Source organism: Muntiacus reevesi, chromosome 9 (assembly GCF_963930625.1).
Source record: "Muntiacus reevesi chromosome 9, mMunRee1.1, whole genome shotgun sequence".
In the NCBI taxonomy this organism is placed as follows: Eukaryota; Metazoa; Chordata; class Mammalia; order Artiodactyla; family Cervidae; genus Muntiacus; species Muntiacus reevesi.
In genome coordinates this window covers 30,183,059-30,208,238 of record NC_089257.1, presented here as the reverse complement: position 1 = coordinate 30,208,238, position 25,180 = coordinate 30,183,059, and the positions used below count along the sequence as shown (strand labels likewise).

General features: G+C 41.8%; 1 protein-coding gene across 2 annotated transcripts in view; it reads right to left on the bottom strand.

Annotated features, from left to right (window-relative positions):
* MPPED2 (metallophosphoesterase domain containing 2) overlaps window positions 1-25,180 on the bottom strand; it is a 201,587-nt gene that overhangs the window by 143,654 nt on the left and 32,753 nt on the right. For both annotated transcript variants that reach the window (XM_065944243.1, XM_065944244.1), the window contains exon 3: window positions 2,826-3,007. In XM_065944243.1, the coding sequence (XP_065800315.1) occupies window positions 2,826-3,007 (182 nt within the window). The remainder of the gene's footprint in view (window positions 1-2,825; window positions 3,008-25,180) is intronic.

The following is a 25,180-nucleotide window of genomic DNA, read 5'->3' as shown; positions in this document are numbered from 1 at the left end:
ATGGAGATGATACTAGCAACTTTCGAAGGTTGGGACAGATAGAAGGCGTGCCTGGTCTGAAGCAGAAATAGCCTTTTGGGAAAGTAAAGGAGCCCGGGGGATGATCGGTTGCTGCCAAGAATCAGGGTAGTCTAGACCCAAGGAGAAAGATGGAAATCAGCGAGAGGTTCCCTGGACTCAAAGTGCCGGCCAAGTCTATGTGGATTCATGCCAGTGAGGGTTGGATGACCTATTATGGCTAAAGCCCTAGGCTGATCTGACCCCTGCCTCCACTCTGCTAGGCCACCTGGCAGCTATTGCTGGAAGCACTTTTTTCAGGTAAGAGGTTTCCAACTGAGCCACGTGGTAGCGTGTAATCATATACTAACTCTCACCCTTGGAGCACCCTGAGGTTGCCAGGGTAACGGAACTATTCTGGGCTGTCCCTCTGGGATTCCCAACTTCTCTTCCCTTATACTTCTGTGGGGGGTATTCCTTCAGCCTCACATTCTGCATCCCCTTCTGAGTCCCCTTTCTCTTGCGTCAGGCCACCAGAAGGGAAATGGATGAGAAGAAACTGATCTTGCAACTGGACCTCAGCATTTTATTTCTTTATTATTTTATTTCCTTGGTTGTGGCACTTTTCCATCTAAGAAGTACATTCCTTTATAAAATCTCCCCGTGTTTACTTCAATTCCACTAAATAATTCCTCTGACCTCTTCTTGTTTTTACCCTTTAAATATCTGTTGATGGTTCATTCACCACATTCCCCATTCAGTTATTAATGGCCCACAAAAACTTCCTAGCTGCAATCATTTACTGATTAATCTGCACAACAAACCAGAAAGACAGGTAGTATTAATCCTTCGTTCTGCAGAGGGAAACCAAGGGGAAAAGCGAGGTTAACTCAGTTGCCCAAGGTCAGTGGCTAAACAAGATTATAACCAGGACCCATCCTGTCTTGTATTTCTTCCCACAGACTTACTCTTTTCTTACAAATCAACATTGTCAATGCAGCGAGATCACTTCTGTGTTGATTCAGTTGTCACAGAACAGCTTGAAACTGTCAAATTCAACCCCAAATAATTCTGTCTGTGAATAGTTCATAAATACAAGTTGTTAAAAGAAAGAGGTAATAGTACTGGAAAGCAAACATGCGAGAGAGGAGTGAAAAGAATGGGATTACAGGCCCAGCTGTACCATAGTATAGTCTGTCATGGGTCACTTTACTTCTCTGCATCAGAGTCACTTGTAAAAATGGGATTATGCTGAATGATGTTTAAGATATCTTGCTATTTTAAGTGAGATGACTGAGTACCTACTGAAACAGTACAAAATATAAAACTCCAATATCCAAGATCGTGGTAAAATTCAGGACACAGCTACAATCCCCTTGGGAAGCAATATGTCAATAAACAATAAGGACCGTAAATAATTCCATATCCTTTGACGCAGTAACTTCACTCACACTGTAGTTTGCCCTAAGAAATAAATCAATGGAAACAAAAAGACATATATGCATGAAAACGCACATTTCAGTGCTAGCTTCAGAGGAAAAACTGTTACCAATTTGAAAGTTCATTTTGAGAGAGCTGTTCTATTAAATAAAAATACAGAACAATACAAATGTCATATTGCTATCAAAAAGGATAAATATGAAAATTATGTAAAATCATGTAATATGTTATCAATACTATCAAATGAAAATAAACAATAGTAAAAGAGCATTTATGTATTCTGATGTCAACTCTATAAAAGATGGATAAAGTGCAAGTCATAAGAAAACTCAAAATAGTTGTTATTAGTTTATTGTTTATTTTCTAAATATTTTAACCGTTTTTAATGAATACTGTTTTCCATCAACACATACACCTTATCATTTAATCAATTATTTAAAAATTTCTCAAGTCTTGCTTTAGTTCGATGGAAAATGAATTTTCAAGTTTCTGTCTAAATCTCCTAAGTGATTTTGGTTGGCTGACACATTATTCATGACATTATTCTTTCGGAGTGATTTCTGCCCTTTCTGTAATTCTTCAGTGTCTTTAGGGATTCTAAAATCTCAGTGTAATTCCTCAGTGTCTTTAGAGATTCTAAAATCTCAGAACGCTGGCACTTCTTTCCCTCACTGAAGAAGATTCTTACAAAGAATTGTCATCTAATGTGGCTGTGAATAACCCCAAGATTCCCTTGTAATGCTAATATTTGGCAACTGCCTGACCCAGGAGTCAGCATTTTTCCAGTAACTCCGACCCGTTGGGTGCCCCTACAATAACCACAAAGTTGCCATTACCTTTTTCACAGTAGTGTGTAGGGTGCTTTCATAGTCCAGATTTTTGGGGCTTTACAGTAGGACATCTAGGACACCCTTCTGGTTCACTTGGGAAAGTTGCCCCCCAAGCATCCCTGTGCTAAGACCCTCCCTTTAAATAAGGGCTCTGACATCCTCCTCATTCTTCAGAAATGTTCTCTTACTAGTACGTCTTTGCTCATACTATCCGGGAAAGATTGCAGAGCCAATGAATTAAAAATATGATTCTAGGTCTCATGTGTGCGAATGAGTGCCCTCGTTAAAGCAGAATGAGTGAGATGAGATCGGTTTCAAAGCTTTCCATCCCTTTGCCCCAGAGCCGCCGAGGCCAGGCGCTGAAAGGATGCACAGTAAAATTAAATATCTAAAAATTCATCTTTAATTAACAGAACTGGATTAAAGCTAGACACCACCGCATATCATACGAGAAATGGCTGAGCTGGCTTCCAAGTGCTCTAATTCAATTAGGACGCAGTGAGTGACACTCGGACGGGAAAGGTTAATTGGGGGCGCCAGAACGCAATCATTCCTTACCTAACCAGTCATTAAACTTCTTAACCTCTGAGGGCAGTCCCAGCTCGGTGAAATCGCCTGTGTGGAGAAGGATGTCCCCATAAGGCATCTGGATACCATCTGTTCTGGAGTGTGTGTCTGAGATGCAGACAAACCGCGTGTGGCCCGCTGGTTTTGGAGTGTCATATGGGATGGGGTCGACCCTGAAGTAGACATAACAGATCCCATAACAGTTAAATATATTAGAACCCTCGTAATTGTCATCGCACATACATATTGACTGTTATCCGTGAACGCACCCAGACAAACCGATGCACAGACAGACGGGCCCATTATAACAAGGAACCCTTTGGGGTGCAAAAGAGACTGCATCACCCGTCTCCAAACCCACTGGGCAAATTCAAAAAGTCTACTTACCTGGTAGGAAAATTAAAAAGCCAGACTATCTTACACGTAGAGTCAGAAGTAACCCAGGCAACTGAGAGAGTGATTAATGGTGAAGTTTAGGGATATTGAACCCCAACTGGGGAAGCAAAATGATATTATCTTCTCTCTCTTCATGCTCCAATTGATCCCACTACTCATTAGGAAATGGATAACTAATTTATTCCTCCTTAAACATGCACAACTTTAGCAAAGAACTAATTTATGGAGAACATTCTACACATGCTTTGCCACCTGAAATGTTAAGAGACACAGTAGATGGTAAGTACTCCTATGTAATTTCCTTTCTAGACCCATTCAATACCTCTATCACGTTTTCAAGCAGAGATTCACGTATCAAACTGTGCGGAGGGAAGGTGATGCCAAAGTAAAAGGACTTTTAAATAAAACACTGATGTTCCAAGAACTCTGCCCAACCACCTGCGGCCCCAGTTACACCTTAGGTTACCTGGAATGCTCGCATGCCTTGGGCAAAGAGTCTATTCAGTACAAATACAGTAAGTCTTTTAATGGGTGTGTACAGATCTACATATGCATTAATATATGTACAGTTTTAGAGACCTAAGCACTGTGAAATTACACTTGGGCATAAGAATCAAAAGGCAAAATGATCCACCCGAAGCAAAGAAAATGAAACAGAACATTCTCATTTAATTGAGTGTAACAAAGTGTGCTAAATAAACTTGGTAAAGCAATGCAAATCTGACTCTTCAAGCATACAGTTTTAATTATTTAAAGGGTTTATAGCAGAGTTAAGGATGCTTTAACTATATTAACTCTACACTGACAGCTTCCTGTAATTTCTCCGTAGGAATGTACACTTACGTTGGATTATGGGTGAAAAGAAGCAGCTATCAAAGCAAAGAGAAGGTCACAAGAGAAGCAAATATGCGATGTGGAGATGAGAGCGTAAAATGTTAAATAAGGAACAATATTTCATTTCACCGCCCCACCCTGGGTCATTAACATGCAGCAGAGAACACAGGGAAAGCTCAACACAAGATTCTCTGTACCAGTTGCCTCCAAAGGCTTTGTTTAATTTTTCGTTCCTTTCCCCACTTTTGTAAAAAGAAACAATCTGTTTTCACAACGGCGATGTTTGTGAGGGAAACAAAGGCAGTCAATATGCAACCTGCCAAGTCCCGCATTTCCTTAATGGTCAGTCTTTTAATTTTATTTTACCTCTGTCAGAGAAGAAGGAAGAAGAAAGGAGAACTGGAAGACAAAAAGGATGCAGGGGCTGTGAACTGGTGAACACAGTGGGGCTCATGAAAACCCAAAAAGAAAGTTTAACTTCTGCAAAAACAAACAAAATATATATATATACACACACACACCTGATTTTTCCTGTAAAGGTTAGAAAGTAACAATGCTGTCATCATGAAGAAAATTCACTAATCCACTGAGATCTCATGAGCGACCTAGAAACCCTTCTGATAGTATGTACTGTTGGGTTTTTTTTAATATATATTAAAATGTTTGTCTTCCTTTCCATTACTGAGACTCTATTATACTGTCTCAGTGGTTCTAAATTGTATCAGTTGACATTGCCTGTTTTCTGAAAGTAGTTTTCCCAGACAATGAAGGACTGTTTCCTGCCATAGCAGACTGTGTCACCCTCTGGAAGTAACAATATTCTATTCCTACACCCAAAGTTAAGATGCTGGCTAGAAAGGGGCTGTGTACATCTATGCTGAAACCACCAATGTCTGCAAGAAAATTCATCAACCATTGGACTTGAAAAGTATACATAAATTCATTATTTATATATCTTTATTTTCCAGTTCTCTTCTCATCCTAATGGTCAAATACAGACACAGTCCCATTTCTTCCTTTCTGTAACTCAGCTAAGCTATGGGCACAACTATTGCATCAAAATCCTTTAAGGCGGTCCCCAACCTTTTTTGGCACTAGGGACAAGGTACATGGAAGACCATTTTTCCATCGACTGGCGGAGGGGGAGTAGGGATGGTGTGGGGACGATTCAAGCACATTAATTTAGTGTGCACTGTATTTCTATTATTTCATCGGCTCCACCTCAGATCATCAGGCATTCGATTCCAGAGGTTGGGGACGCCAGCTTTAAGAGTCTGCACGAATTTATCAGAGAGACATCAGAGTCATCATTTCCAGTTTATAGAACAGAAAGGAGCACAGATAAACATCCTTCCCTGTGAACAGGCCCCTGCGCTAGGAACCTACTCCGTTTACAGAAGCGAATCACCGCTCAGTACATATTGGGTTTCTTAGCTCTGTGCTGGACAATCATTTTCCATGACTATTAAAACATCAGTCAATTTTTGAGTGGTTTCAAGTCCTTCCCCACCTTCCCTCCTCCTCCAGAGAAACACTCAAAGGTCCAACAGAATTAACGGGGAAATAAAGGCCAAGAAATAAAAAAAAAATAGAAGGGACAGGAAGAAGAGAGAAAAATGAGTCCTCTCAGCTTTGAACTGAAATAAAATGATGAATCAGAGGGACACAGGATGACTGAGAAGGTGTATCCATCACCACCACCAACTTGATGTCATCCAAGAGAAACAATTAGTAGAAACTGGGAAAGATATGGAGGACTGATTCAAGGAAGAGGATTGTGGAAGCCCAAAGCCTGGGGTGTGGATGGGTTATAAACATGCAAAAACATAATTTACATACACCCCCTGACCCAGGGGCACTGATGTCCTTTGCTACCCATCAAAGTACAAGAAGATAAGACAGCATAGCCTGTCAGAGTCACACTGCACGATAACAGGACAAGTACCACCTAGGGGTCGTAGGAAAGAAGGCATTTCCACCCGGAGACATTCAGAGTTGAAAATAAGGCCCCCTAGTAGAGTAGGCAAGTTGCAGCAGATATAATTAAAGTTGAGACAACCCTAGGGAAACGACCATTGCCAAATTGAGCATGTGGTAAACACTTTGAAAAGGCAAGACAGTCAAACATTTTCCTGTAAAAGCGTGTTTAAGGGAGACCCTGACAGCTATCAGATCTACCTGTTCACATGGTGGGAAGACCCTCCCACTGCCTGTTCCCTCTCAGTTAACAACCTTACTGCTTACTGTTTATGCAGCTGACTTCTCACATGACCTAGCATTTCCCCTAGGGCATCATGTCAAACATCCTAGCAAGTGAGCCTCTTACCAAGGCAATCTAACCCCCAGAGCCAGATTCAAACAGCAGAGTGAGATTTGCACGTACATCTGAGTGCACCCAGGGGAAAACAAGATGACATGGGAAGATGAGAAGAAAACACTGCATCATAAAATCCCAGAGCTGGACAAAACCTTAGGGGCATTGGGTTCAGTGCTTTATACGAAGCTTGAGCCTCCTCTATCTGTTTCCTGGCTAGCTGACATAAATTTTCTTTCCAAGTTTTCCAGAGAAGGCAAGCCCCGCCCCTGAGTCCCCTCCTCTCCACCAGGGCAGCCAATTCTGGTTACTTGCTCTACTTGCTAGAAAGTTTCCGATCCAGAAACTCTAAGAAAGCTGAGCATGGTCCAAAGTGACTTGGCCAGAAGCCTGAAGACTGAGTAACAGTCTGGCTGAGTTACTCATTTTGGGTAAGATATTCCACTCTTTTCATCTCGATTTTCTCATCTATAAAATGGGAATAACACTGCCTAATCTCTGCTGTTTTTGTTTAGTCACTCAATCATGTCTGACTCTTTGCAACCCCATGGACAGCATCACGTCAGACTTCCTTATCCATCACCATCTCCCAGAGTTTGCTCAAAGTCATGTCCATTGAGTCAGTGATGCCATCCAACCATCTCATCCTCTGTCATCCTCTTCTCCTCTTGCCTTCTAACTTTCCCAGCATTAGGGTCTTTTCCAGTGAGTCAGCTCTTCACATCAGGTGGCCAAAGGACTGGAACTTCAGCTTCAGCATCGGTCCTTCCAATAAATATTCAGGGTTGATTTCTTTAGGATTGACTAATTTGATCTCCGTGCTGTCCAAGGGACTCTCAAAAGTCTTTTCCAACACCAACAGTTCCAAGGCATCAATTCTTCAGCACTCAGCCTTCATTATGGGTCCAGTTCTCACATCCATACATGACTACTGGAAAAACCATGGGTTCGACTATGTGGCTCTTTGCTGGCAAAGTAATATCTCTGCTTTTTAATACGCTGTCTAGGCTTGTCATAGCTTTTCTTCCAAGGAGCAAGCGTCTTTTAATTTCATGACTGCAGTCACCATATGCAGTGATTTTGGAGCCCAAGAAAATAAAGTCTGTCACTGTTTCCACTGTTTCTCCATCTATTTGCCTTGAAGTGATGGGATCAGATGCCACGATCTTCGTTTTCTGAATGTTGAGTTTTAAGCCAGCTTTTTCACTGCCTAATCTACTCTATCACTATAAGGAAATAAATTGTCAAGTACTGGATCTGACACGCAGCACATGCTCCGAAATTAAAGATACTGAATGATGTAAGGTGGGGTGTGTGTGTGGGGGGTCATGTTTAGCTATAAAGCCAGACTATCTGGCTATGAATCTCACTTCACTTTTATTAAGTGTGACACCGAGCAATGTGCTTGATTCCTGTGTCTTGGTTTCCTTACCAATAAAATGAATATAAAAATAGTTTCTAACTCATAGGGTCACCATGAGGATGACAAAGAATAATGTACTCAAAGCACAGTGCCCGACACACAGCATACTATCAATGTTAGGTTTTGTTTTAACTCAGTAGTAATATTTTTACTACTGCTAGTAGCAGTAGTTAAGTTTCTCTGACCTCCATGTCTCCTTCCATTACAAGGAGATAATAACAGCTAGCACACAACTTTGTTCAATTAAGACTGATTACACACACAACAGCCAGCACAGCGCTGGACACATAATCCACAGTCAATAAAAACATTCATTTCTTGGGACTTCCCTGGTGATCCAGTGGTTAAGATTCCATCTTTCAAGGCAAGGGACACACCAGGGTTCTATCCCAGATCAGGAAGATAAGGTCCCACACACCACGGGACAATTAAGCCCACATGCCAGAATCACTGAGCCCACTCTCTAATGCTGCAACCAGAGAGAAGCCCGTGAAAGCCACAACAAAGCTCCCACATGCTGTAACTAAGACCCGATGCAGACGAAAATAAAAATACTTTTTAAAAATTAAAACCATGCATTTGCTTCCTGTCACTTCTTTAATCCCAGTTCTGCACTCAAACAGTAGAGAAGAAGAATTCAGTCCCTTTTCCATTGGACAGTTCTTCAAATATATGAGGACATGTATCATAACCTTCTGAAATCATCTCTAACCTACTTGAGTGGCCACGCTGTCCTCAACTTTTTCTTTTGTGATAGGATGCCCAGTGCCTTTGGTATACTGGTGACCTCCTGGATACAATCCAAATGGTCAGAACGCCTCTATCTGTAGTGTCAGAACTCATGGGCCATATGGATTCATGGGGGGCTTCCCTGATGGCTCAGACACCACCTTCAATGCAAGAGACCCAGATTCGATCCCTGGGTTGGAAAGATCCCCAGGAGAAGGGAATGGCTATCCACCCCAGTATTCTTGCCTGGAGAATCCCATGGACACAGGAGCCTGGTGGGCTACAGTCCATGCAGTCACAAAACGTTGGACACAACTGAGCGACTAACACAAGCACATATGGATTCATGGGCCCATGAGTTGTTTGTCCAAGACAAACGCTAGTACAGGCGCTGGAGAACCACCAAAGTCGGACACCCTGGAGGATTTTCCTAGGGGAAGCCTCAGCTATCCTCTTGAGTATTCCAATTAAGTCTCCAAGTTTTGTGCCAAGCCTCGAATCCTGTTCTTAAAGCTTGATTGTCAAATGTTTATATATCCCATTGCCTACTCAAACAAATAAACCATTCTCATTCACTCCATCCTGATCCATTAGAGTTTTTTTGTTTTGTTTTGTTTTTTACCATAAAACACTAATATGATAATATTATTGCTTCCCCTCTGGAAAGCTCTATTGGTCACATCTGTTATTTTTTCAATAGCAAATGTATACACTGGTGCAAACCCTATTGACAGATCTTCAGAAGAGCTGTAATCATGTGGTCTCTTATGACATGAATTTCTTCTTTAGGCCAAATGAGAAGTAAAAGCCTTATGTACACATTTAGATTATAATTCACTGTCAAACAAGACTAAAACTCTTACAAAGCATTTTAACAGGATTCCAATGCATTTATCATCTCCCATTCCACTTGAAAACCACAATGCTGTGCTTATGCTCCCAGTGACTTTAACAAGTTTTCAAATGTAATATTAAAGCTTTCATTTTTACCCTGAAAATTCAGCTGACGTGTGAGTTAAAATTAGGTTTGTGATGTTACACCATCCACCCTAGACATAAGAACTCAGTCCCCTCTCCAATCGACTGTTTGATAAAGATATGCAAAACCCTCTAGCAAAACAATAAATAAATACATACCAGGCTTAAGTTAGTACAGTGGAGAATTTTTCAACTGGACAGGCTTCAGAGATGATCTAATCCTGTGTTTCGCTTCTCTAAATGTCGGCTTCATGGTTTTTGCCTTTTTTGTATGCTATTACTTAATTTTTGTGAAGCATCTTACAGTTTTTACACAATTTTGTTTAGTTTGGCCCTAAACAGTTTCATCTAAGTGGGCATGAAGTGGATATGGTGATTGCACTCTTCAACTAACATTAAAAAATATACACAGGTATGAAAATTTTTAAGCTTTGTCCAGTCTAAAAAACTAGAACTCAAGTTTTCTAACTTCTGATTCACTTCTCTTTTTACCTAACTTTGGAAGCTAAAAATATGCCTGGACTTGGAGAATAAAAGATGTTAAAAATAATAAAATGACATCAAATCAAACCACCTAAACTCTTGTAATCATTAATATCTACAGACTCTGCTCAAAATTGTTGGAGTTTTCAAAAATACCCAAGTCTTAGTGCACTGATACCTCTATTTTTATGACTGTTACCCAATTGAATGGAGCCTCTTAAAACCTGAAGAAAATGCACATTAGGGTTCATTAGGAAAATAAGCAATATAGAATTTAATTTTTTGAGTATTGGTTAAGATAAAATCCCTGATGCTGGGAAAGACTGAGGGCAGGAGAAGAGGGCGTCGGAGCATGAGATGGCTGGATGGCATCACCAACGCAATGGACATGAACTTGGGTAAATTCCGGGACATGGTGAGGGAGAGAGGCCTGACGTGCTGCAGTCCATGGGGTTGCAAAGAGTAGGACATGACTGGGTGACTGAACAACAACAACAAAAATAAAGAGTGCTTCTCATTCTCGGAGACGTCAAGTCACACGGGCAAACTGATTGTGAATGTTTCCAAATACAGGTGGTACTAGAGGGGCCACTTTAGCTGACAGACAAGCCTCATTAAAAAGAGCTCTGGCTGTGGAGTCAGGCCCTTCCTGCACCCCCACTACATTGGTTATCAATTAGTTACGTGATCCTGGGCAAGTCACTGCCGTTCCTGTAACCTCTGCTCTTCAAGTGTGAAAGAGAGGCAGGAGTAGATGATGCGCCGACGATGACCTGCCTGGTTTCTCCACCGCCAGAAATCTGTGCAAGACCTTAGAAACAAGTCAGCCTCGTAAGCAGCTTGAAACACACTCTTTCCCTTTGCAATTGTATTTTCTGCTTTCCAGACAATGCAAAAGTAAATGCAGTCCAGATCCTTTCAAATAGAATCAGAGTTAGCCAGACTTCACATGCAAAGAGAAGTGAAATTGCAATTTAGGACCATAGATGGAGCTCCCAGGTCTTTCTAGTGTAAAACAGAGCAAAGAAATCAGAATCCCAGTTACCACAATTAAACAAAAATTAAATGATGTGGGATTTAACTAGTTGCTTCAAAAATGGGCTGTTCTCCGTTTTCTAAAAGTCTGAGCGGATGAAACTCTCCCAGTTTAGCCTTCATGTCCCAGAACAGTAATGGTGCTGAAACACAGTGAGGAAGCCTAACAGAGCCAAATGTTTAAATATACTCACATTTGTACCAAGGGCACTGCTTTCCTTTAACTCTGAACTGCTGTATCAACACTGTTCTACCACCAACTAATTATAGCTAACAAAAGCCCACTGCACAGAGCGTGTCTCATGTTTCATCTATTTTTTTCCTAGTACAGAAGTACAGTGCTGACATCCAATGAATACTAAGTGGTAATAATTTAATTCTTCAAGCACTGCATGTGATAGGAATTTCTGGTCCTTCTGCTGGTTCCACTGGGGTGTTTCGGTGCCCATCAGGCTAGCTACTGTGGTAGCCACTGAAGCCTCTCAAATGGCAAACAGTTGGGTCATAAATATCCCACTGGAGATGTGTTGTCCAGGGTTAAGTGTTTCCTGCTCTTTTAACAACCGGGTTTGTTAGCTTACACTTCTGGATACTGGCCTTGCCTTTGAAAAAAAAAAAAAGCACATGATACTGAACTGAGTGCCTGTCAGTCCACACAGTCAACAATGATTTCTTAAACACCTACCTGCATGCCAGGAGTCATGGTAAGCTCTAGGACGACAAAGGAGCAACCTACAAGGATTCTGGAGTTGATCTGTCAGTTCCTTACAGGCATACCTCAGAGATACTATGGGCTCGATTCCAGACCGCCACAATAAAGTGACTATCACAAGAATTATTTGGTTTCCCAGTGTATGTGCAAGTCATATTTACACTATACTGTAGACTATTAAGTGTGCAATAGCATTACATCTTAAAAAAAAAACAAGGTGCACGCTTTAAAAAATTATTGCTAAAAAATAACTATCATCCAAGCAGTCAGCGAGTTGCAAACTTTTTGCTAGTGGAGGGTCTTGCCTTGCTGTTGGTGGAAGCTGACTGATCAGGGTGGTGGTTGCTGAAGGCTGGGGTGGCTGTGGTAATTATTTAAAATAAGATAACAACGAAGTCCGCCACATCAACTAATTCTTCCTTTCACAAAAAATTTCTCTGTAGTATGCAGTGCCATGTGATAGCATTTCATTCACAGAACTTCATTCAAAACTGGTACCAGTCCTCTCCAATCCTGCTGCTTCTTTAATCAGGTAAGTTTACCTAATATTCTAAATCCTTAGCTGTCATTTCAATAATCTTCACAGCATCTTTACCAGGAGTAGATTCCATCTCACTTTCTTTGCTCATCCATAAGAATCAACTCTTCATCTGTTAAAGTTTTATCATGAGATTACAACAATTCAGCCACATCTTCAGGAACCACCTCTAATTCTAGTTCTCTTGGTACTTCCTCATTTGTAGTTACTTCCTCCACTTCAGTCTTAAACCTCTCATAGTCATCCAGGAAGGCTGGAATCAACTTCCAAACTCTTTTTACTGCTGATATTCTGACCTCTTCTCACAAATCACAAGTGTTCTTAATGGCATCTAGAACAGTGAATCATTCACTGTTTGAAAACACAAGGTTTTCAATTTACTTTGCCCAGATGCATGAGAGGAATCATTATCTATAGCAGCTACAGACATAAGAAATATATTTATTAAATCATAAACCTCAAAGTCAAAATGACTCCTTGTTCCAACAACTACAGAATGGATGTTGTGTTGGTGTGGCATGCGTGCATGCTCAGTCATGTCCAATGCTTTGTGACCCCATGGACTGTAGCCCACCAGGCTCCTCTGTCCATGGGATTTTCCAGGCAAGAATACTGGAGTGGGTTGCCGTTCCCTCCTCCAGGGGATTGTCCCGATCCAGGGGTCAAACCTGCATCTCCTGCATTGGCAGGTGGATTCTTTACCACTCCACCTCGGAAGCCCCCAACACCACCTTGTTGAGCATCTCCATCAGAGCTCTTGGCTGATTACACGGGCTGTCTGTGAGCAGTCATATCCTGAAAAGAAAGTTTTTTTTTTCCTGAACAGTAGGTCTCAATAGTTGGCTTAAAATATTCAGTAAACCATGGTGTAAACAGATTTGTTGTCATCCCAGCATCACTGTGCCATTTACATAGCACAGGCAGAGTTAATTAAGTATAATCCTTGGGAGTCCTAGGCTTTTGGAATGCTAAAGGAACACGGGCTTCAACTCAAAGCCACCAACTGGATTAGCCCCTAACAAGACTGTCAGCCTGTCCTTTGAAGCTTTGAAGCCAGGCACTGACTTCTCCTCTCTAGCTATCTAAGTCCTAGACGGCACCTTCTTCCAACATATGGCTTTTTTGTCCGCACTGAAAAACAGCTATTTAATGCAGTGGTCCCCTTTTTGACCTTTTTGACACCAGGGACTAGTTTCCTGGAAGATGATTTTTCCATGGACCAGTAGGGGGATGGTTTCAGGATGATTCAAGTGCATTACATTTATCATGCACTTTATTTCCATTATTATTATATCAGCTCCAACTCACATCATCAGGCATTAGATCCTGGCAGCTGGGGACCCCTGGTTTAGTATTGCCATCTTCATTAATTATCTTGGCTAGATCTTCTGGACAACTTAAAGGAGCTTCTACAGAATCACCTGCTGCTTCACCCCGCATTTTGATGTGTTGGAGACAGCTTCTTTCCTTAAGCCTCACGAACCAGCTCTGTTAAGCGTCAAACATTTCTTCTGCAGCTTTCTCAGTTCTCAGCTCTCTCAGGCTTGACAGAATTGAAGAGAGTTAGGCTTTTGTTCTAGATCAGGCTCTGGCTTAGGGGAATGGTGTGATGGTTGGATCTTCTCTCCAGACCACCCAAAATTTCTCCATATCAGCAATAAGGCTGTCTCACTTTCTTATCATTCATGTGTCCAGTGGAGTAGTACTTTCAATTTTCAAGAACTTTTCCTTTACATTCATAACTTGGCTAAGTATTCAGTGTAAGAGATCTAGCTTTCAGTCTGTCTTGGCTTTTGGCACGCCTTCCTCACTAAGCTTAATCATTCCTACTTTTCTTTGATTTCAAGTGAGAGCTGTGCAACTCTTCCTTTTACTTGGACCCTTAGAGGCTACTGTAAGTTTATTAATTATCCTAATTTCAGTATTTTTTGTGTGTCTTAGGGAATAGGGAAAGGAAAGAGGAGAAGCGAGAGCAGGGAACAGCTGGTCAGTAGAGCAGTCAGAAATACACAAAACACTTCTTAAGTTCATTGTTTTATACAAGGCATGGTTTGTGGCATCCAATGCCCCATATCAATGACAACAGTTACATCAAAGATCACCGATCACAAATCACCATGGTAAGTATAATAATAATGAAAAAATGTTGAAATACTGTAAGAATTATCAAAACGTACCACAGAGAAGCAACATCACCAAATGCGGCTGGAAAAGTAGTACCAAAAAATTTGTTCAACAGAGGGATTGCCGCAAACCATCCGTTTGTAAAAAAACAAACTAACAAAATGCAGCATCTGTAAAGCACAGTAAAATGAAGCACAATAAATCTAGGTATGTCTGCATTCAACAAATATATGATTTCTGTTCAGTCACTGAGCTCTCTCCCAGACATTCATCAAGCACCTTCTATGAAGCAGATTGCGCTAGGTGCTGGGGAGACAGTTTGTAAAGCCAAGCCCCAGAAGGTTTCTGTGGTATGCAAACAAGTGATTTATGAAACAACTCGCGAACAGCTAGAATGGAGCTGCGTGGTGGTGGTTGTCGCGAATAATCCAGGATGTGTGGGGTACTATGGGATAAAGGAGAAAATGCCTGGCGCTGCTTGTGGGCCAGGAAGGACAGGGAACATTACAATGGACACGCACACCACGGGGTGTGTCAATTCAATTTCAAATGCCAGGGACAAAGGATCTCAGGCTCAGAAAGAAGAGGCATGAGAGTGGAATCTGACTTGGGATTTAAACAAGCACAGGACTTGGAAAGTCAGGCAGAAAAAAGGAGCTGTCCAGGCCACAGTGGACACTGCAAGGAAGCGCATCGCTCATTTAGGGACTTGTGAGTGAAGAGGCAATGCCAGAGCAGAGTCACTGTGTCACTGAGCAGCAGAAGGTTCGAAAGGCTGGTGGGACTGGGGACCACACCCAAGAGAGCCAGACTGGAGGGCCTGAACCAGTCCTGGAGGCTGGGGAAACCTGCCCCCTCCACCACACTCAACTGAAAGGTACAAGGAGTCATGAAGAAAGCTGCCTTTAAGGAAAACTGACGTGGCCACTGCAGGATGTGAGGGAAGGAATGGCGCTGAGGGTACTAAAGAAAAGGAGGCTGACTCAGAATTACCTGCCAAAAAAACCAGGCCTATGTTTGATAAAGCCACACCCAGTAAAAACAGAAAGTAGAGGATAAGAAGGAAAAGCAGTAGAAACCTGATGGTATTAAAAATAGAAACTGTAAATGATAACTGGAGAAGTCGTCAAAAATGAACTATAACATCCTAGATGATTATAGTTCCTGTAGCTCCATCCAGTCCCCATTTTTAACACTGATCTGATGCTACAGACCGAGTGTCTGTGTCCTCCCCTAAAATTCACGTTGAAGCCCTAATATGATTGTATTTGAAGGTGGAGTCTCTGGGAGGCAATTAGGTCAAGAGGGAGGAACCCTTATGAATGGAGTGAGTGGCCTTATAAAAAGAGACACGAGAAAGATGACCTTGACAGAGCAAGAAAGCAGCCGTCGACAAGCCAGCAAGAGGGATCTCACCAGGAACTAAATTGGCTGGCACCTTGATCATGGATTTCCCAGGCTCTGCAATCGTAAGAAATAAACATTTGCTGTTTAAGTCACTCAGCCTGTAGCACTTGTGATAGCAACTCAAGCTGACTAAGACATCTGGACGAAATCTGGATACCAACATAGAAGTTTTCGGCTGAAAATAATGATGGTCATGATGGGGAGCAACAGCACCGTTTTCATTTCGAAGCCAGGTGTATGTGATGCCCTTCATCTGAACAGCTTTCCTTTAATCCCTACAGCAGGGAGGCCCCATATTTCTCCCATTTTACAAGTGAGGAACCTGAGACTCAGAGTAAGCAAAGGCACAAGGCCAGGAGGTGGCTCTGCCCCAGATGACCATCCAGAGTCTGCTCTATCATCTGAGAGTTTTACAACCTCCTCTTACACAGCTTTCCTGGTGGCTCAGATGGTAGAGAATCTGCCTGCAATGCAGGCGATCTGGATTCAGAAAGATCCCCTGGAGAAGGAAATGGCAATCCACTTCAGTATTCTTGCCTGGAAAATTCCATGGACAGAGGAGCCTGATGGGTTACAGTCCATAGGGTGGCAAAAAGTCTGACACGACTGAGCAATTAACACTTACATAGCACATCCGGATGTTAGGGCAGATTCTGTCCTAAGATGGGGCATACAGTTTTTTTTAATCAATAATTTACCAACTTCAAAAATAAAATGCGGGTGATTTTCAAACACTGGGTGCACCTGAAAAACATGTCTTCATCTGGCTCAGTCCAGGAGAAAGAACATTAAGAGACATAAAAAACAAAACCATTTACTTTTTTAAATGTTGGGGGAGATATTCATGAAGAGCATTAGGTCTAATGGATAAAAAGGGATTTTTTCTTTTTTTTGGTATTAAAACTCTGCCAAAGGAAACTGAATCCTCCTTCTCCACTTTTCAACTCATCAAAGTCAAGTTTTCTAAGGCTCAATGTCTCACAAGAAGCTTTTAACAGAATTTGTTGTTTAGTTAATTGTGCTTATCAGAAGTGTTCAGTTCAGTTCAGTCACTCACTCAGGTCTGACTCTTTGCGATCCCATGGACTGCAGCACTCCAGGCTTCCCTGTCCATCACCAGTTCTCAGAGCTTGCTCAAACTCATGTCCATCAAGTCAGTGATGCCATCCAACCATCTCATCCTCTGTCATCCCCTTTTTCTCCTGCCTTCAATCTTTCCCAGCATCAGGGTCTTTTCCAATGAGTCAGTTCTTTGCATCAGGTGGCCAAAGTACTGGAGCTTCAGCTTCAGCATCAGTCCTTCCAATGAATATTCAGGATTGAGTTCCTTTAGGATTGACTGGTTTGTGTAGGTAACTTCCTATTTGAATGGCTAAAGGGCCTTTTTAAAAGTGTGTGGCCAAAAGTTGAATTTTAACGGTCCATAATAAGGAAGCAACAGAGAATGAAATGGTTGGATGGCATCACCAACTCAATGCACACGAGTTTGAGCAAATTCCAGGAGATGGTGAAGGACAGGGAAGCCTGGCCTGCTGCAGTCCATGGTGTCACAAGGAGTGTGACATGACTTAGTGACTGAACAACAACAAAATATTTTTTTCCAACTTTGAGCTGAGTTTGTTGACGCACTTTAAAAAAATCAGTTGTCCCTAAGGCAGAAAGACCATTTTATATATGCATGAACATCATGTAAGTCCACCACAAGACAAATTCTTATTACTAGGACCACATAATATGATTAATTAAATTAAAACCAGAATTTGCTAAGTGATGCCTGACTCTTTTGTGACTCCATGAACTTTAGCCCACCAGGCTCCTTGGTCCATGGGATTATCCTGGCAAGAATACTGGAGTGGGCTACCATTTCCTTCTCCAACTTAACATGATGCCAACATTTAAAGACCTTTCAAAACGAATCCAATACAATAATTTTCAGACTCAGTATATCTCACTCCAGAGACTGTTTCATGACAGTAAGAAAACCATTTTATCCTACATCTTTATCTTTTGCTGAAACAGCTAGTCTACTTCTACTGTAAAAATTATTGAGTTGGTCCAAAAGTTCATTCAGGTTTTTCTGTACCATCTTACCAAAAAACCCAAGTGAATTTTTTGGCCAAACCAATACATAGTTCCTACACAATGGCAGAATCCATAGAGGGCTACTTCCCTCTCTGGAAGTGAATACTTACTACCTTGGTACAGTATTTCATAGTTTACATTTCCCCAAGATTATCTCAGGGTTGGTAAATCCAAGGTACAGACTACCTGTTGGGCAACTTGCCCCCGATCACCCAGCTAGTATATGGTTGAGGAAACATTCAAATCTAGGTCTGACTGCATATCCGATAGTCTATGTCTACCAGGAATAATAGCAGACAGAAATACCCTCTCCCATGTCAACTTCTGATTAACACTGGCTAAACTCAATATTATAAAAACTAAGATCATGGCATCTAGTCCCATCACTTCATGGCAAATGGGGGAAAAGTGAAAGCAATGATAGACTTTATTTTGGGGGGGCTCCAAAGTCACTGCGGACGGTGACTGCAGCCATGAAATTAAAAGACACTTGCTCCTTAAATGGAAAGCTATGACAAACCTTGATAGCGAATTAAAAAGCAGAGATATCCCTTTGTCAACAAAGGTTTGTATAGTCAAAGCTATGGTTTTTCGAGTAGTTATGTAGGGATGTGAGAGTTGGACAATAAAAAAGGCTGAGCATCAAAAAGAATTGATGCCTTCGAACTGTAGTGCTGGAGAAGACTCTTCAGAGTCCCTTGGACAGCGAGGAGATTCAACCAGTTAATCCTAAAGGAAATCAACCATGAATATTCATTGGAAGGGCTGATACTGAAGCTCAAGCTCCAATACTTTGGCCAGTTGATGTGAAGAGACAACTCATTAGAAAGACCTTGATGCTAGGAAAGACTAAAGGCAAAAGGAAAAGGGGGTGGCAGAGGGTGAGATGGTTAGATAGCATCGTAGACTCAGTGGACATGAATCTGAGCAAATTCCAGGAGACAGTGGAAGACAGAGGAGCCTGGTGTGCTGCAGTCCACGGGACTGCAAAGAGTCAGGCACAACTGAGCAATGAACAACCGCAACCACAGCAACAACAACAAACCTCTCCAGGTTTCCCTGTTGAGTGACCCTGGCAAGTCTACCAATAGGTGTGATGAGCAATTAGCCCTCCACCCCAAGTTTCTGAATTAGCCATTTTAATCATTTGGTCCAGGATTAGTAAGCTATAGCCCAAAGACAAAATCTAACCCAGAGCATGGTTTTAGAAAGAAAGTTTTACTGGAACACAATTGCACTGTTTGTTTAAATACTGTTAAGGTTGCTTTTGAGTTACAACAGCAGAGTTTCACAGTTGTGACGAATACCATATGGCCTGTAAAGCTTAAAATATTTACTATCTGGACCTCAGGAGGAAAGTCTGTCCACTCTTGATTTTGTTACTCGACATTTATTAAGAGACAACCATGTGTTAGACACTTTATTACTAGAAATAATACCTGAAATTTATAGTAGAAGTTTAGTCTCTACTATGTGGCAGGGACCTTTTCTGTATTATTACATTTGATTTCCTCAAGATCTTTCTGCACAGGACGGGTGTGCATGTGTACACACATCTGCCACACATGTGAACTTTTTTGTATTCTTTCCAAATTTTAATTAAGGTCACATAGTAAGCTTGGGACTTTGGACTCAGAGTTGGTCTAAACCATGAGTTTCTGCCCTTTACTATATGAACTGTTTCTAAGGGAAAAATTTAAGACTGGAGTGAGTATCCTTTTAATGAAATGATAATGCCTCCAGGCATTATCTGCTCCCACCGGGATACAGGCCTTAGTCTGTGGGCTATTATACAACTTTGTAACTTGTAGATAAGTGAAAGCAATGCAGATAAGATCTATAAATGCAAATAATTTCTGCCCAGTGAAGGTTCAACTGACTCCCCCTCCAATTTTGCGTCCATTTGTGAATTCACTTCAACATTGTTTTATTCTACATAAATTCATGGTCTTCCTAAAAACCTGTCATAACAGGTTTTTTGTTGTTGTTCTCTTGTTAATGAGTTATATATAAATTTTTTACATATATGAGTCAGAATTTTTAAGAATTATTCTTTTATAAGAGTTGCCATTTTTACCATCTTGAACTTCACATTTTTGCTTGGGAGAGTATGCGTACCAAACAATCAATGTCACCATAAATCACATATATCTATGCAGGTCAGAAAGGAGGGAGAATAAAGTGACTAAGAGCTCACTGCAGGGGTCATTAATGTCACTTAGAGCATCAACAGGGTCTGGATTTAGGCCACAGCTCTGTCTCTGCCTAGCTTTGAGACCATGAACAAACCACTACATTCTAGAAGCCTCAGATACCTCATCTGTTAACTGGGGATGATAATAGTAATTACCTCATAAAGTTGATACAAAGATTAAGTAACTGTTGCTTATAAAGGGACGGGGCTTCCCAGGTGGCGCTAGTGGTAAAGAACCCACCTGCCAATGCAAGAGGCATAAGAGACACAGGTTCGATCCCTGGGTCGGGAAGATTGCCTGGAGGAGGAGGTGGCAACCCACTCCAGTATTCTTGCCTGGAGAATCCCATGGCCAGAGGAGCCTGGAGGGCTACAGCCTGGAGGGTCTCATAGAGTCAGACACGACTGAGTGACTAAGCAAATGGTGCATATTAAGTGTTCATCAAGTGCTAGCAATCATTACTGTGATTCTTCTTAGAAAAAGATTGATGGAAGGAATTAATTCCATTTGGGGATGGGAAGGTCTTCACAAAGTGGATTTATTTTATTTGGGTCTTGAAGAGGCAGGAGCTCACCAAGCAGAGAGCTAGGGTAATGTCATTCAACATAAAAGGAACACTATTTTAAAAAGAGAGAAGTAAGAAGGTGAGGAAGTGAGTCACAGGGCCAAATTTATAGGAAGGTTATTCCCCAGTGGACACTGTGTTTATAAGGTGACCTGAATTTTCCTAAAGTGTTAAAGCTTGTATCTTTCTACTTCACAGTGGTATAAGACTGCTAAGTCAGTCCAGAACGCATTATTCAGATTCACAAAATGCAGACAACAAATCATCATGACTACAGTTATAATCTCACCCAGCCCAGGTACCCAACAGGAACAAGTGGTTATATTATTTTAAACTTTATAAAAACAACAAATGGTACTAGCCAAGAATGACCGAGTCCAAAGTACAGATCACATTTTATAGAGACCAAACTTCCTACATGGAGAAGGAAATGGCAACCCACTCCAGTACTCTTGCCTGGAGAACCCCATGGACGGAGGAGCCTGGTAGGCTACATACAGTCTATGGGGTCATGAAGAGTCGGACACGACTGAGAGACTTTGCTTTCACTTTTCACTCTCATGCATTGGAGAAGGAAATGGCAACCCACTCCAGTGTTCTTGCCTGGAGAATCCCAGGGACAGAGGAGCCTGGTGGGCTATTGTCTGTGGGGTCGCACAGAGTCAGACACGACTGAAGCGACTTAGCAGCAGCAGCAAACTTCCTACAATGTACTTTAACAGTGAGCTTACATTTAGTGCAAACACACACACACACACACACACACAATCTCCTAAACACCCACAGAAATAACACACAAATCTAATTACACCCTAGTCCTTATCTCGGCCAGGTCCACTTTCTTTCAGCACCAGGTTTTGTGTCACTTCTACATTCTTTTATTGGTCTCATGATAGTCCACATGTAAAATTACCCTGTTCTGTTTCAAACCAGTGACTTTCCTGGAAACTCTGGATGGGGAATAAACTTCAGCTAATTCTCAGGTCCCTATCAACATTTGCAAAATGTTTGCTAGAAAGTCGTCATCCACCTTGATTGCATAAGTCTGTTTGTGCCTCTTCATGCTGCATACATCCATCAGAATGTTAAACTGTAGAGGGCTGTTCTCTGAAGTGCATTCCACAAAACTGCCTACTGCAGTGCCCTGCCAGTCTGCTAAGACTCAGGCATGCCAGTATATTTTTGCAAGAGCAGTGATGGGTAAGATGAAAAGGAGGCTAGGCTACTTCAGTTTTCTGGCAAGAAGATAACTTCCTCAAAAAGTCTTCGCCTTTTCAGAAAAAAAGAAAGAAAATAAAATCTGAAAAGTACTGCCTGTGACCTACTATCAGTTCCCCTCCACCCCCAATCTCTGGAGGCTGGGCTGTGTGATTGTTTCAAGCTCTCTTCCTCCTGAGGAGGAGACCACGTGGCCACTGCCATCCATAAGGGCTGAAGCAAGTGTACTTAGCTAAAGGGCATTGCAATAATTTTTCTCATCCACGTGAGAAAGTTAGCCTTGAAAATTCTCTGGCTCGCTGCCTGTTTTTAAATCATCATTTAGGGAGGGGTGGCCAAGGGGACATGTTAAGTTCCAGCCAGTCCTCCCCTCATTCCTGTAACAATTGCTCCTGAAAATAACAGTAACAATAATAATAATTAAAAGATGGCAGTCCCACTCAAGCCTTCAGATTTGCTTTCGAGGAAGTGCCAAAGACTTGGATATTTTAATCGGCAGTGTCTCCAAATGCCCACGGTAGGAAAGCGGTCTTGGCTGACAGATTAAACTTGATTAACGTTGGAGCTGGCACTGTTCTGTGAAGACAATGTGATTCCTGCTGGAATCTAGGGTGGGTGGTGGCCTGAGAAAGTCACTGGTAGCATTTCTAACCCCCAACTACAAAACAGCTTCTGCTTCCAAAGAAATTACTGTGTTTTTTCCCACCCGTGTTGCAGCATGTCACTGTGCTGGGAAACAGTAAAAATTATGAACCCGCTTCCATCCGTGCAGCGGGACTGGAATATAATCTCTCTTTGTCCTGCAGCAAGCATTTAAGAGTTAGGACAAATAAAAAGAAATCTAAATGTTTGCTACAGGACCTGTGGACAGGCAGGGATATAAGAATAGCCAGGAATTTTGATATGAGTTTGCCAAAGCAAAACTTCTCTTGAGCGCTGCTGGCAATTTAGCACACAGACAATTTTTATATGGTGCTCTGAGGTATGGACAAGCTTACACACATCTACACTTGATGCTTCCACAGCTTGCCAGGCTGAATAAATGGACTCTTGTTCTTCTTGGACACTTCCCTTGAGAGTGTTTTCACTCTCAAGGGAAAAGAGTAAACTTTGGCCAGGCTTGACAGAGAGTTCCCTAGGAACCAAAGGCACAGCCCTCACCTGGGAAAATATGCAATAAGACTTCCCACAAGGTCCAGTTTGGGGCTGGCTTTTTCTTGATAAGAGATCACAAGACAGGCAAATCTCTGAATAAGGCTGCAGGGTTTCTAGGTTAAAGCTTCCCCCACCCCCTGCCTCCCCCAGGAGATTGAGTATTACTCACTCAACTTGTTCTCTGCAAACTGGACTCCTCTGGGAAGTTCCAGTTACAACCTAAACGTTAAGTCCACGACTTTGCCCCTTCTGATCTGCTTACAAGTTCCTTCCTCTTTGACTCGCATGTTGGTACAACCCTTCAGACTTTTTCAAAAAGCTGCTTCATGTATAATCTGATTTCATCCTCACTTTGTAGGTAAAAAAGATAGTGCTGTTTTTGCCATTGGAGCCTCACATCCAGACGGGTTGAGTGACCTGCTCAGGTCAATGTTAGCATCAGAACTGGATCCGCATTCCAAGAACAGGAAGAAAATTACTGCAACTCCCAGGAACAAAAATACTGACTTTCATCAATGAAGTTGTTTGCCAAGCATCAGGCACTGTGCCAGAATTTTATAAACTTTTCTTCATCTATTCCTTGTGAGAACCCTAAAAGGTGAGTACTATCAATCCCATGGTCTTCTCAGGTGGCAGGAGTGGTAAAGAACCTGCCAGCCAACGCAGGAGACATTCTCATGGGTCAGAAAGAACCCCTGGAGGAGGGCATAGCAAATCACTCCAACATTCTTGCCTGGAAATTCCAAAGACAGAGAAGCCTGGCGGGTTACAGTCCACAGACTCACAAAGAGCCAGACACAACTGAAATGACTTTAGCACGAATGCATTCAGCCCATTCTACAGATGAGAATTATTGAGTTGATGAGGTTAAATAATCTCCCCAAGGTCAGAGATGCCATAAATGGTGAAGTTTCAATAACAAGGGAAGTCTGTCTGATTCCTGGCCTAGTCACTATTATATTGCCTCCTAGTCCAATACTTTTTTCTCCACAAATCCAATGTTAAACTGAAGAAGTACAAGTTTTTCCCAGATCTGAGGAGTTCAAATATTAGGTACTACTTTTAATACCTAATAAACTTCTGAAATTCAAGTTTTGTCCACTCTGATATTGCCCAACAGAAAATAGTCTAAAAACCATAAAGTGCTATCTTTCATCAGGTGTTTTGACTGGTCCAAATATCATTCACATTCATCTCAGGTCATTTAAAGGAAAAACAGATGGCTTAATATAAATTCCTGCATGAAATTTACTAGAATCCCTCAGAATACTTTATGAGCATAATAAGTCCTCAAAACTAAATGGATTCAAATCACAAATTTACAAGTGGACAGTCTCTGAACCTCATACTTCAGTTTTCACATATTTGCATTAGGGGTAAACATACTTACCCCACAGAGATGTTGTGAGGAAACAGTGAGAACACACCAGGCACAGTGTAAAGAACCAATAATGATCACAATGAATATTGTTTTGGGGCTTCCCAGGCGGCGCTAGTGGTAAAGAACCTGCCTGCCAATGCAGGAGACAGCGGGCACACAGGTTGGATCCCTGGCTCGGGAAGATCCCCTGGAGGGGGGCATGGCAGCCCACTCCAGCATTCTTGCCTGGAGAATCCCATGGACAGAGGAGCCTGGCGGGCTACAATCCACAGGGTTGCGCAGGGCTGGACACAACTGAAGCGACTCAGCACGCACAATATTGTCTTGTTATTATTTCTGTCTCTCCAAAATTTCTCGGGATTGCCCAAATTTCACTAGGATGACAAAAACCTGATAGTCTTCTTAAGGAATTATTCCCACACTCTCTTCTAAACAGACAATAAAGCAGCCTACACAGGAAAGACCACACCATTTTGTGATTCAAAATTCAACCCCCGCTTAAAATGACTATCTACCTGATAGTATTAAAATCGCCAAGTCTTCTAGGTCACCCCAGTACTAGTGTCAAATAGGTGTTATTATACACAAAAGTAACGTGTTAACTCAGTCAAATAAGAGTCATCTGAGAGACCAGACCCACAAAGGATAATAAGCAAATTTCCGATCCAGAAAGGTAAATTTCCCCCCAACACGAGAAATTAGTATTCTGCTGTTTAAAAAAAAACAAAACCTTTTTCCTCCTAATTAGAGAATACATGCTTACTAAAATTACAAATA